Consider the following 15,088-nt stretch of genomic DNA (forward strand, 5'->3'; position numbering starts at 1 on the left):
CACATCTTGGCGCTAGTATTTATATCGACACGACATAGCTATAAAATCTAGGGTCGAGATAAAAATGTACAATTCGCTACGATAAAATGATATAAAAACATCCTTGAAAGATAGTATAAAGAACAGTGGACCAAAACTACAGCCTTTAGGCACACCAGAGTGTGCTTTTATAAATTCAAAATTCCCTAAAACGAAATCTCTTACGTTCCCTCTTTGAAAAAAAAACTTATTGAAGAGGATAGTAGTTAAATAAAAATAAGACTCTTTTTATTTTATATGGATACAATCGATTATAATGGCATTTCAAAATATAATTAACAGGAGATGTAAAATCAATTTTAATAATTTCTTTTTTATATCTCCAGTTGTTTAATTTGCATGGACATTAAAACCAGATTAGACTTTAGAATGTAAAGTGTAGACCTTGAGTCCGTTTGAAGAAGATAATCCAAAGGTGCTTTTGGACTGCTTGTTGTTAATTTAAAAACAACTTCATATCTAAAAGAATGAACACGTGCATGAAGAAGGAATAACATAGGTGGCAGCTGGAAATAAGAAAGAGAAATACCTTGAATTTAAAAGACATTAAAACTGTGTGGCACGTGCTGGAAATTAACGCATACACAAATACTTAAGTCTCCTAAAGAATGAGATATCATAATAGAAAAACAATTCAATGGTCTTGCAAATAATAAGCTTGCAAAAGTTTATCATTGAGAAGTGACAATTCAAAAAATTATAAAAAGGTGGAGGAACGTTTGAAAAAAAAACAAAAAAAAATAGAATGCAAGACATTTATTTCCTTAATTGAATTCCTTGAAGATTACTGCACAACTTAAGAGTAATTTTTATTTTTAGAGTTAACAAAGCCAGGTAACCGTTAACACAGGTTGTTTTAGAAGGTTTCAGTTTGATGTAAAGAAAAAAGGTAGTTTTGGAGGACAAATCAATAGATGGTTGTTTTGTTGTAAGGAAGGAGTATGTCATTGAAAATTTAAATCAACGTCAGTCAAATTGCCACCAAGAAGTTTGCATGCTCTACGTTCACATTTGCGGATGTATGTCCTCGATAAAGGCCTGAATTCCATCTCTAATAGTCATTATCTTTCACATGGCTCCAAAAAAAATTACTTAATGTTTAAACTCACAAAACGTCGCGGTCGATAGCCCATTGTAAACTTCTCTTTGGGAACTAACACATCAGTAAAGTTTTTACAAACTACAAACTACAAACCAGAAACTACGAAATAGAAATAACAAACTACAAACTACAAACTGTAAACCAAAAACTACAAACTACAAACCAGATTCTACAAACTACAAACCAGAAACATTAAACCAGAAACTAAAAACCACACACTACAAACTGTTATTGCAAAATGTATAACATTTATATGGTTAATTTTACAAATGAATGCTGCGTTGTATTTCATTTTTAATAATGAGAGTATATACATATAAACTTTAACTTGGAGATTGTCAAAATAAGAAAGCTTCAAAAATGCTATCTGCTCAAATAACCTGCTATTCACATTGAAACTTCTTATTGGAAAACCTTTTACACAAAGTTGACTTAGCATTTTGTTTTTGAAAAAAAAAAAATGTATTGTTTTTAAAAAGGTATTTATCTTAAAATAAAACAAAAATAGTCACGTGCGTTGCAACCGGAACCAGCTGACGGAACAATCATTAGCTTATATCGCTTTTTATACTAATTTCTTTAATACAACGTGGGTTCTATTTTTGATGTTCGTTTTCTTGAGGCATCTAAGGAAGTCAATAAAACATTTTATGACTAAAGTTTATATTTAATTTTCAAGTATAATAATAAATTCATGGCAATGTGTGCTAGTGCCTACTCAGACTTTACCTATACCTTTTTGACTGTATTAAAATGTTATGTAATGTTTATCGCTTTTTATAAGCACCGGAAGGGTTTTGTTTTTTGTTTGTATGAACTTTTTTGAATTGACTTTCTTTGTTTTATTTTTTATCCAGTCCCAGAGAATTTAATTGACTGCATTAAAAAAGTTGTAGGGGTTTAAAAAAAGTTTACTGAGCAAATTGTGTTCAAAATAAACATAACCATTGTTTAAATAAAACTTTGGAAACGATTTTTTTTAAAATTTGAGTAGGGGTGTGTTAAAAAAAAGTGCATTCACCATACTTTAAGCAAAATATCTGACAGATAGGAACATTTTCCCTTTTATTTCAATAATTTTACCAAACACTACAAATGCTTACATGAATCAAAAGTTTCTTGCATTATAATATTAAGTCTCGAAATCAGAAATGAGTTAAACTTCAATTTGACAATTTCTGGAATATTGCACTATTCAAAAAATAAAACAAGTAATCAATCTGCTGACTTGTAGTGTCAATATTATAATTCCTGTTTTAAACAGAAAAGATGTCACAGCATCATAATATTATAAATTGTATCCTTCGCTTGTTGGCTTGCTGAAAATTCACGATAAAGGATAATTCGTAATTAAAAGTTGAAAGTGAAGGCTTCACAAATGTAATTACACTGACATGATTGGCTTTTAATTAAATTAAATTTGTGTAAAATTTTCATTTATTCATCAAAAAGCAAACAAACAATTTAAAAACAAAAACCCGAAAAAAATTTATGTCAAGCTAAGAGTTTCTAGAGGGTAATCGTATTGTATCAAATTGCTAAAATTTGTTTTATTTTACATTTTCATATTTTTTAAGTAGATACCTACAGTTTAAATAAAAGAGGGTTAAATTAAACCGATTAGTTATATAATAAACTGACTAATGGTTGTGATTAATATGTGCAGCATGTTAATTTAATTAAAAGGATATAAATGCAGTAATTTGAGTTATCCAAGGACATTGTATTTTTATGCAATATGGTATTATACTATGAGGGAGTTGTTAATGACCCATTGTGCTTCGCACAGAGTTCAAAATAAAACCTCTAAAGTGAGGGCAAAGTTATAGAGTATGACAGAAGCATGAATGTGAAAATTAATTTTTTGAAGGTTTTTAGTTAGTTGGATACATTTCTGTTATAGTATGAACGGAGGTCGAAGACGGAAAAAATAATTATTTAAATTATCGAGTGGGCTATTAGGTATTCTACGATTCAACAATGAGGAACCGGGTCAAAATATTTTTAGTTTTGCATATCAACGCTGAGAACGGGTGTTCCTAATTAACTGAAGTGAAATGTTTTTAATTGCATAGCACGCATGTTAATTTTTTTAACATTGGTATTATTGAGGCTTTCTTTATTTGAATAAAATAAATAATACTTAAGATTGTGGACAATATACAAAAAAAAAAGTGTCCACTCCTAAATTCAAAACAAACAAAATAGCATTGGAGGGTGTTTTTTAAAGGTTTTTGAAATGGAACAAAACAAAGATGATTTTTAACTTAATATAGGGAGCTATTGTAATCCAATTTCTCGACGCTTTAAGGTCCCTAGAGGATAAATAAAAGATTTCTATAGAGATGTCTGTGCGTGCTTGTGTACGTACATTCGTACGTCCATACGATCCGGAAGCTTTTTTCATCGTCCATATCTCAAGAACCAGCGAAGATATCGACTTCAAATTAATTTTGTTATATAGGGACAATAATGTAAAAGGAAGTAGAATAAATAAAATAATATATGTATTGTGTGTCGCAACAGTCCGTTGAGAACTAGAGCCTACTGACTTACAACTCTCAACCATTCATGTATGCAAGTATTGTTGTTAGGAATGGAGGGGACCTACAGTTTTAAGCCGAATCCAAACAGCTTATTTGAGGAAGCACTCGCAAGAGGCAGTACTCGTGAAAAAAACTCTAGATGGCATAGGAAGGGATCGGACCCAAGTCCTTTGGCATGACAATCCAACGCACTAACTATGATACGACGGGTACTGCACTGAAAAAAGAGAGGACTCTCAGAAATAACTCTCAAAAACTGAGTGTGTGGTCGAAAAATCCCACGAACCAGTAATGCAAGCGACTTGAATTCAATTTCATATAAAATATTGTGACCTAATAAAATTGTGATCAATCAATTAAATCAAAAAAATGAAAAAAAAAATGACTGTCACCTGCAATATTTTACGAACGAAAAAACGATCTTATCTCCAAAATAATTTTATTTAACGAAGAATTACTTTTTTGACTTCTAGTAAAATTTTGAAAAAATTGAATTTGATAGAGTTTTTGTGATAGAAAAAAATAAAAACCTATCTAAAGTACGTATTACTAAAAGTTGGTAAAATTGATTTTAGATTCAAATATCTTTTTAAAAAGGAAAGATATTGGCTTTAAACAAATTTAACCTTATACAAAATATTGTTTTCGATATTCATTTAAATTTTTATAAAAATCTGACAGTCAGTTTTTTGTCATATCAATTAAGGTTTTTTGTCTAAAAATATAAGTACCAAAATTAGTAAAAATTGATGTTCGATTCTAGATCTCTCTTGAATAAATGACACAATACCCGTGTTTTTTGACATTCAAAAAATAGTATAGTAGAAAATTCCAAAGAAAACTCATCGGCAGTAGCCAGATTTTTCTATTTAAAAATTGGTACAAATAAAAAAAAGACTTGTCACAATAATAATAAAAAAAACACAAATAGAAGAATATTTTGTTAAAATCAAAAGTTAAAATTAACTTCAGCAAAAAAAAATAACGAAAACTAATAAAATGGACAATTTTGGAGAAGAAATGGTAAGAAAACATCTGGAAATTGAGATTTCAAAGTTTTAACCAAACAATTTGACATAAAATAAGAACTTTAAGAAGGGGATTTGTTCGTAGACTGCTACATTAACATGTGGTGTTGAAGCGAGCCTCAATTTTTTATATACTTGAATCGAGTTGAAATGAGCTTGATTTGACTCGATTCCGGTCGGGGATCGGAGTCAAGTCAAAATTTGTGAAGAAAAACCTATATGGAGGAGTTGGTTTTACAGATAATGCATTATACTCTAAATTTTTATTCTAAATTATTCAGTTCTTTATTGTTTAACACGAATCAAACTATCTCACTTGCACTTCATAAGAAACATCGAAACACCATTTGCATTTAAGAAACTGCTGTCAAACTTAATCATTTTTAAATCTTCTTATTTAATCTAAACTGAGATAAACCTTTTGTGAAAACATATCAAAACTTAATTATCTTTTTTATTGTTTTCTCTTGCAAAATAAGCCCAGTTAGTCCATTTTCATTAAAAAAAAAAACTAAATAATATCAACAGTAACAGATTTATTTTTCTCCATTGGAAAACACAAGATCCCAAATGCACAACTACTCAACGGACACAGCCATTGAGATACAAATGTCCATTCGAGACTCGTATAAATGTCAAAAACCCATGCGTAGCATGATTCTACTTTAACTCTTATCGGTGGTATTCATACTGCGGATATAGTTTTTGTTACTCGTGTAAGATCCTACTATACTATATTTTGTTTCCAACAAAAAATGGGTAATGACTTCAAAATGATTTTTTGTATGAAGTGCTACTAAAATTGGTAGACATTGGTTTTCGACGACAAATCTTGTTTACAAAAATAGATTTTGAAAAATAAAACTTGAAGGTGTTTCATCATATTAAAAACTTTTTTAACAAAACATGAAAACCTACAAAAACAACAAAAAACTGATAAGAAATAGTTTTCGACTAAAGTAAAATAAAAAATTACTTTAAATTATTTATCTACCTAACACAAAATATTGTAATAAACATTTTGTTAAAGGTTTAAGCAAGACGCAATAACACGTCCAAGTGGTCAATAGTTTTCGGCACGATCTTGGAGGCCATTTTACGGGTCCTCAAAGAGAAGCTATGTTGTTACAAAACCTTTCCTAAAATTTAAATGAATGACATTTTGCGTCGTCTTGTGGAAATAACAGATCCTGTACATCATAGTTTTTCAACTGAAGAACAAAAAGTCATTCAACGTGGCTCTAAAGCGTTCATCATTGACTGTAAATTTCTGGCTAGAATCGTTATTAAAGAACTTCCATCCCATTATTCCGTTTATGTGCACGGAAAGAAGTGTATAGCATTTATGACAATCCTAGTATGGCCTCGAAACCCATACTAAAAAACCATCTGTGAATCTGTTTTATTCCTACATTGTCTTGCAACAACTCCTATAAGTATGGGATTATGTACTTACCGTATGGTACCACAATCTTTGCTTGTAACACAAGGGCGCATAGTACGTTTAACTAGACAGCATTGCCTTCAGACCCATACTGTACCGGAGATGTCACAATGATACTAGTTTTTCCCGCGATAATTCATAGCGTGATAATCGATACTCTATTGGATAACTGTCAATAGTGCATGGGTATAACTACTGTATTGATATATTTCGACAATAATAATAGGACAAAAGGGACATAATGGATAGACTTTTCTGCTAGGAGCCTTGTACATGTCGCCAGTAAGTATGGGCCTGACTCCCATACTGGTATTGGCGTATCGGCTATAACTATTGTCGACGTTACTTTTTTCATTATGGCCAAATTAACTATGCTTAAAGCTTTTTATCCTATGGAAATCTTATAAGCCATACAGTATTGCGTTCACACCCATAGTGACGTTGTAATATTCGCAATATATTTCTTTCCGTGTGGATTTAACGGTGTATCAACATACACTTGCAGATTATCATCACTCCAAATAAGAAATTTTTATTTATTCACGTGTCCATTCAAACAAAAGTTAGCGTCAACGCTAAACAAAATTAGTCTATGAAAATTAAGACTATTTTGTTGTGCACAGTTCGAAAGATTTGATGACATCTAACAGAATGGCAACCAGTTGAAATAGTGTTGCCAACTTGTAACATCCGTTACAAGTATGGCGCTGGTATCGAAAGAGAGAATGTACTTTTGACTTACAGTGTACAAAGTTTGTCAAACCAAACTTAAAAATTGATTCGAAAAAGGACAACAAGGAAAAGAGGCTTTGGTGCCATTAAAAGTTTGTTCCAAACATTTTTTTGTAATAACCAAATTGAATTTCGAAAAGTATACAATCAATAATTTTAGTTTACGTTGTTTTCGGTCAAGATATTTCTAATAATAACCTAATTGAATAGAACATGTTTCTTCTTTAGACGAACTCGCAATTCAATTTTTTTATATTTAATTGTTTTTAACAAAATTTTTTGTGCACACTAAAACATCATTCTAGCTCCATTTTTACAAAGAAAAAAAAAAAAACAAACAAAACAAATATACAGATGAAAAATATTTTTGTAAATTTCTTTATTCATATAGGAAACTGTTAGCTAAATTTTCTTAATGCGCTTAAATTTTATAACTTTTATATTTTAATTTGATTTAAATGCTATATGGTTTTGCAATAAGAGGTTTTATATTAAAAAAGTATTCTCTTTGAAAAATCCATAATATATCTTTGTTTTAATATAAAGAAAAAGGTTTTTCATTAACCATGGAGAACAATATCAACGAAATAGCCACTATGGCTACTGTTTTATCACCCTGTCCTTTCTATAAAATTTTCTATGACCAATTGACCTTATCTTATCAGCAAGAACTACGACCTGTTACTGATAAATTTTCCACATTTTGTAGTGATTTTTATCAATTTTAAAACGTTTTTTAAAAACCGTTTAGTTTAAGAATTGAAGTAGTTTTTAGTTATTAAATAAAATGACAGCTTCAAAAGTGATAGCGTGCGAAATAGCAGGCTATTGATACCCCTTATTGGAAAACACTCTTTAATAAAGAAATATATTTCTTACTTTTACTTTGCGAATTTATTTCACCAAACGCAAAGTACGTTTTATCAAACTTAAATTTTGCATAGTCTTTTGTGAAAAGTGAAAAGTTTTCTTATTTTGCAAAGTATTTGTTCTTTTTGTTTCACCAAACAATAAACTTTAGAAATTATACTTAGAATTTTGACAAGCTTTTTAATAATATGCAAAAAGAAATATTTTTTTTTGCAAATAAGAGTATGTTTTAAAAAGTTGTTGAAAACTAATAAAAAAATGAAAAATTGTTTTCAAATTTAAATAGTAAATAATAATTAACAAGGCAAAGGAACTAGGCTATTTTTTTTAATCTTGACGAATTTACCAAAAAAATATGCACTTTAAATTGTATTATTAACGCCTTAATTCATCTCAATTACAAAAACATTTGATTCTGTAAAGACAGATCATTCAATGGAATTTGACAGTTTATAGCAAAACACGTTTCTCTTGAAAAGCTGTTGTAAAATTATTTAAAAAAAAACAATTGTTTTGAAGAATATTTTGAAGACGACGAATTTAATAGTAGTGACGAAAGAGTAGTGAAACTTAATATTAACTTCGATATCGGAAATGATTTTTCGGCAGAAGGGTTTTCGATTTACCAAAATTACCATCGGCTCACTCGTTATTATTTTGATCTGATCGATTCATATTGCATTATTTAAGTATTTGATAAATACAAAACTTTTGAAAGTTTGATCGATATCCACTTAAGGGCAAGTATTGATAGTCCCTCCTCTCAAAAGATCAACACGCCTACAACAAAGGGAAATCAGTTGAAACGGCTCTACACAATATAGTACGTACAATCGAATAATTTCTCCATCATAAAAAGTAGACCTTATTTGCCTTCTTAGATATAGAACGTGCATTTAACAATGTCGACACATCTGCAATTGAACGTGTATTGACATCTCTGAAGGTAGATAAGTCGATCAGCGAATTGATTAATCAGATGCTGATAAGCAGGATTATCAATTAAAAACTGGGAAATTTTACTGCGCCATAAGGTGGTGTCCTATCCCCTCTCCCCTGGAACTTAGTAATAAATCAATTACTAATAGCTCTAGAAAGAGAGGGATACAGAGTGTTTGCTTATGCGGACGATGTTGCTATTTCAGTAACGGGTAAACATCCCAATACACTAAAAGAACTCTTACAAAACGCTTTAAATAAGCTCACCAGATGGGCAAATCGGTGTGGACTAGGCGTTAACCTACAAAAAACCGACCTTGTTCTCTTCACAAGGAAATACAACAAAGTCCCACTCATTGACCATCCCCTAATAAACGGTGTACAACTTGGGTCTCATTTTGGATTAGAAATTAAGTTGGTAACCTAATATTCAAGAGAGAATAAACAAGGCCACAGTAGCCCTGTTCTCCTGTAAAAAGGCCATTGGTAATAAATGGGGCCTACAGCCCGCATTACACACTGGCTATATATCTCGGTCATAAGGCCGATCCTTACTTATGGAGTAGCGGTATGGTGGACGGCGGCGCGGTGCTAAATATAGCGACAGATCGCGATAAACGAACAGCCGGCCTGTGTATGGGAGGAGCACTTCGCTCTACTCCGCCTCACTTGATGTTCTGTTCAAGCCTCCTCTCTGTGGATCAATAATGGAATTGGCCACACCACTATTTTGAACTCGTTCAGAAATATAAACAGTAATATTGACTACACCATACCCCATCCTCAGTTTAATACCTCTCAGGTCTTCTTCTATAAACTTTTATACAGACGGATCAAAAACGAAGGACGGGGTTGGTGGAGGCGTATACTCAGATAGACTAAACTTAAGTCTATCCTTTCGTCTACCCGATCATTGTAGCGTATTCCAAGCTGAAATCCTCAGTTCAACATTCACCTTTTCTGTGTGCCGTGCCAGAGACATTCCAGGAAATTGCAAAGCTGACGAACTTGCAAAAAGCGGAACAACTTTACCTCTGCTGGCTCACAATGCTTAGTACATGTAAACTCATGCTAAAGCAAGATACCATAGAAAAAACAAACTTCAGGTGGAATAACACCACCACCTGTTTAGCGACAAAACTAATTCGGCCTAATCTTAGCACCGGAGCCCCTGCAAATGATTATTGTAGGAGTTGCATGGACGAGGAGGAGGAGGAGACAATCTCTTATCTTCTGTGCACATGCCCTGTCTTATCACAGAGATGTAGAAACCACCTTGGAGACTACTACTTCAACGATACCAGCGATCTAAAAAATTCTGATATTATTTGACTCCTACGCTTCATTCGGAGCTCCAATTGGTTCGAAGAGTTAAGCTGATCAACTCATCCATGTGGTATTACAACGGACCATACTTTGGTCTAAGTGTGTTGGACTTCCCAACCAACAGCCACTTTAACCTAACCTTAACCTAACCTAACTTATATGTAAATGTCAAAGTTTTAATACTTGATCATAATAAGTAATCGTAATATCAAAGATTTACTCTGCAAATTTTCAAAGTACTAATTAATTGTGAATCTAATTTACTTTAAAGTCTGAAAATGGAAAAGTGAAAAGACTTTTCATTTTTTGTTTGTACTTTTACTTTGCGAGATACCTACTTTTTTGCGAAGTTGTAAAGTGAGGAATTCTTGGTGAAAAAGACCCATGGTCGACAACAAAAGGTACTGCTTAACTTCAAGCCGATTCAAATTATATTCCTTGTGAAGTAATTTCGTCTCCCTATGGCTGGGACTTAAAGTAACTTTCTTTCTACTTAATAAGTGATGAAAAAAGGTATTTAAAGCAATTCGACAAAGTACTCTTGAGAGAATTAATATATCTTGAACCTTGTAAAGATTTAGACCGTCAGAATTTGCTGTTATTATCCAAGAAATATATATATAATCATATATATATATGATTCAGAATATTTCAATAATGGTTCATGATAATGGACATTCAATTCAATTTCAATATCAAATTTATTCTACACCTAATTTCAGATAAAACAATTGAAACGATATTTGTGTTTATGCCCTAAAGACAATCCTATTCGTTAAAAAAAGAGAATATTTTCCTTGTCAATCTTTTTATTTTCTACAAACTTAGTTTAAGTTGGAAAACTGTGGAATAAGAAAAACTAAACCATGAGATAAAAAAGATATCTTTCTTTTTTAAAATATCCTCCACAGTATAAAAAGCGTATTATACAGTCATTAATTCCTTTATACTCGTATATAGTTAAATAAGGATTATTATTTAATCCAACGAGCACAATTCAAAATAATAGTTTAAGATTAATTATAACTCTATGATAAATGATAATACGAGTATACAGAGGAGAACTATATTCTCGCACATACCTAAATACAAATATATGTATATTTAAATTCAAATGCCTAGAGCCGTCATAGCAAAGGTAAGTTTATTAGCACTCCCACTACAATCCCCATCAGGAACACTTTAAAGTAGGTTGTTTCCACCAGGTAACTCATGTCAACCCTATCAAGACCCTTCATTTTGTATATTTATATCCCTTCACTCAACATTCATACATATACCTTCTTACTTATTGTAACGACATCCAATTATTCTGCATGGTTGGTTAACCGCTTTATGATGGCTTAATTTTTTATTAACATATTATAAATAATACAAATGGGAATGAAATTACATTGGTAATAATTTATGAACCCTTTTTAATTATTTTAATTTATTATTTAAACAACTGTTTTATTATGTTTGATTGGTTCTAGATCATATACTTTTGTTTTAATGGATCAAATCGGAGAGTGTTTGCAATTGCACATAATTTGTTTGATGTTTATTATTAACCCCTTCTCCCTTAAAAAACAACTTGAATGCCCCCACTTCCCTTAAGGAAGAAGAACAAACTTTTTAAAAGGTTAACCTAAAAAAAAACCAAAAACATTTTTGATATTCCTTAGAAGAATTATTATAGACAACCATAAAAATGCCTTTCAATCTTTTTACGCATAAATGCAAATGATTAATTAAGTTCCGTTTTCAGACAGCAAAACATCGCAAACGGACGAAGAAAAACAACGTGACCGGCAACGAAGTGAGCGTGAACAGAAAAAGGAAGAACAGGACGCCATCAATTATAAAGTATGTGATAAAGATGATATTTTTTGAATTTGAAATCTTTTCGCCCGGAAATAGACCGTAATTTTTTCTCTTTTCTTCTATATTTCTCTTCCCTCTATCTGCTTTATTATTCTTAAGCGAGATAAAGACGCTCGAGAAGCTCGCCTCTTAGATTTAGAAATCCGACGTCAGCAAGAACGCGAACAGAAAAAACGTGATCAAGGACATAAGCAGCAGACACCTACGCAAGGGCAACCGGGCCAGGGCGGTTCCTCGCAGCAGCACATTCACAGTGAAAGGAATACTCCGACATCGGGCGATACTAAGTCGCCACGCGACAGAACCTGTCCACCAGCTTTTCGAAGTCGATCCATTGAAAGAGACAGTACTCACGAGAAAAAACGTCTTTCGGAGACTGAAGATATAAAAGTAAGTATAATAAATTTAAAGAACTAAAATAAAACTAACAAAAATCTATCAATAGGAGCAAGTAAGCACGACACCATCACCGCAGACTATTTCTGGCCCACCTCCATCACATTCGGTGGTGGCGGGGCCTCCGGCAACAGCAGCGGCTGCTACAGCTGCCATAATCCCAATACTACCACTTGGAGTCGCCGGCCTTCGCGATGATTCCACTGAAAGTGATCAATCTTTGACATGCTCCCAGGCCCAGCCAGATGCATTCAATCGTGCTATGTAAGTCAAATCCTTTTCATAACTTCCTACAAAAGTTAATACCTAGTTCTAGTACTTGTCAACACAGCTAATTTATAAATAGGGGGTGCATGATATACGCGTATTTATGAATAAGGAAGGTGAAGTAGGTTTAAAATCCGTCCCGTCACACCTACTTATCGATCAGAAATAATGGTTCATTCCATTTTTGCTGAGGGAGTAATAGCTTTTTTTGCTTCTTCTCCAATATTGGGAAGTGTTAAGAAGCTTTTGTATAGAATGTAGCAGAATAAAATGTTGTAAAAGTTGTCAAGAGAGGAAAATAAACAATAGTTATGCGCCGAATCCGGTATTTGCTGCGTTGCCAAAAATGAATTTCTGAGCTTTTTTCTCTTTGGGAAATGTATATAAAGAGTATATGATTATTTTTGTATGAAGCTGAAATTTCAAAAGAGATTTTTTAGATTAATTTAGAAAACAATTGTTTTGCCATCTGAAGCTACTTACATCCAATTGTAGTTAAAAGAAAACATATATAAATTCAAAGATACAAAAATACAAAACTATTGTCTTAAATTTAGAAAACATTTAGTCCGTTTTTTTGTACAAAAAATATTCTTTGAATAAAAGACACGTTTACCTCACAACAAGGTTGAGAATTTTATTTACATTATTCGCAGCAAACGACAATTAAATATTACATAGCGATTTAGAACAAATTTGTATTAATTCATCATAGTTAGTAATTATTCATCAAAAAAAGGAAACATTTAGCTCAAAATTTCATAGTTCACTTGATGAATTCGAAATTATTGTTAAGGCACATAGTACGAGCATTTATTTTGATACAGAATTTAAATAAATTATTAACTATACACAGAGTAAAATTTACCGGTTAATTTAATACCTGTGTACTTAAATTCAAAGTTTACTGTAGTAGGTTGTAGATCATACCATAAATCAACATCAACAATAGATAAACTTTTAAAAATGTAAACTTTTTTCTTCGAATTGTTTTTAGGTTCTTAAATAAGAATGTGGGATTTTATTACTTGAAATTTTGATACTATACGCCCCTAAAAGAAGAAACCAACCTTGTTAATTTTCTATCACTCCAGTACTTAAAGTCAAAATGTTGTTAAGAACTAACTTACATTTTACTGGTTAGCTATGAAAAAGGCTGGTTAAATTTTAAGGGCCGATGTTGATTTTGATTTTATTATAAAAGGAAATTATTGTCATTTAACTTTATTATGACAAAATTGGCATGAATAAGTTATGTATGGAACAAAATATCGGTTTATAAGGTCACCGCGACCTAGGCGGCACAACTTCATCCGATGATAACGCTGAGGCATAATTAAGTTTCTATGATGTTAATGTACCTTATTTTCACATCCTTTTGCTCTTAAATTGTTTCTGACTTATTGCAGTACATTTTTTATTTAAAATAACCCCAAAAAATAACACGGCTGATGAATTGGTCTCACGAAAGAGCTATTGTTTTGTTAGCTGAGTGCCAAGTGGCACCGTCTTGTTGAAACCACATATCGTAAACTTCCATGTCTTCCAATTCGGGCTATAAAAAGTTCGTTAGAATCTCACGATAGTGGACACCATTTACAGTAACTGCTTGACCTGTTAATACGGCCAATGATGCCACAAGCCTATAAACCACACCAAACAGTCACTTTTTGTGGGTGAATTGGTTTTTCGACAATCGCTCTTGGATTATCATACGCCAAAAGGAGGCAAATTCTGCTTATTGGAAAATCTATTGAGATGAAAATGTCCTTATTCACTGAAGATGATTTTCTTCGAAAATTGATCATCCAGTATTGCCATTTCTTTCCACCATTCTGACCATCGACGACGCTGGAAATGGTCAAGAGGCTTAAGTTCTTGAGTCAATTGCACCTTGTAAGCGTATAAATGAAAATCTTCATGTAACATGTTCATCAACGAGCACCGTGAGAGGTAAAATTGTTTGACACAAACGAGTTGGAGTGGATAGCGCATCAGTCACACAGCAGCAATATTTTCCGGTGTTTTCTCATATCCTACAAATCTGGATTTATGAAATTTGTGCATGATTTTGTTTCACCGAAAAAATTACAAAGTGCAGGGTATGCATTTTATTTGAAAACCCATTTTCATAATAAACCTGAATAACTTAAACGCGTTACTCAATCTTTTCATTGTTCAGATTAAATAAGAACTTGAGAAATGACAAATAAAATGCATGAAAAAAACTTGTCGTTTAGGTGTGGTTTACATTCAATATCCTTTAACTTTAACAACCCTTTATAAACAGTCAAAAATTTACTAGCACTTAAAATTTGAATCCTTTAGTAGCTAGTTAAAAATATATCTTCCGTTTAATTAAAAAGCAGTTCTTCTAAAAATACGGCCCATTTTAATTTAGCAAATTACTCACAAAGAGTCTTTTGCTTATATGCATAAGGTTTGTTTCCAAGGTTTTCTTTCTTGGCAAAATTTGTCTGCCACTCAATCAATGCGAAACAAACTGAAAGGAATACACTAATAACAGTCAGTT

The 15,088-nt window shown here is 32.0% G+C and overlaps 1 protein-coding gene across 1 annotated transcript in view; it reads left to right on the top strand.

Annotated features, from left to right (window-relative positions):
• The window catches only part of LOC129944083 (voltage-gated potassium channel subunit beta-2), a 98,329-nt gene that overhangs the window by 17,916 nt on the left and 65,325 nt on the right, over positions 1 to 15,088 (top strand). The window contains exons 3-5 of the mRNA XM_056053255.1: positions 11,777 to 11,874; positions 11,992 to 12,282; positions 12,338 to 12,552. Coding sequence (XP_055909230.1) covers positions 11,777 to 11,874; positions 11,992 to 12,282; positions 12,338 to 12,552 — 604 coding nt within the window. The remainder of the gene's footprint in view (positions 1 to 11,776; positions 11,875 to 11,991; positions 12,283 to 12,337; positions 12,553 to 15,088) is intronic.

This window comes from Eupeodes corollae, chromosome 2, assembly GCF_945859685.1.
Source record: "Eupeodes corollae chromosome 2, idEupCoro1.1, whole genome shotgun sequence".
NCBI lineage: Eukaryota > Metazoa > Arthropoda > Insecta > Diptera > Syrphidae > Eupeodes > Eupeodes corollae.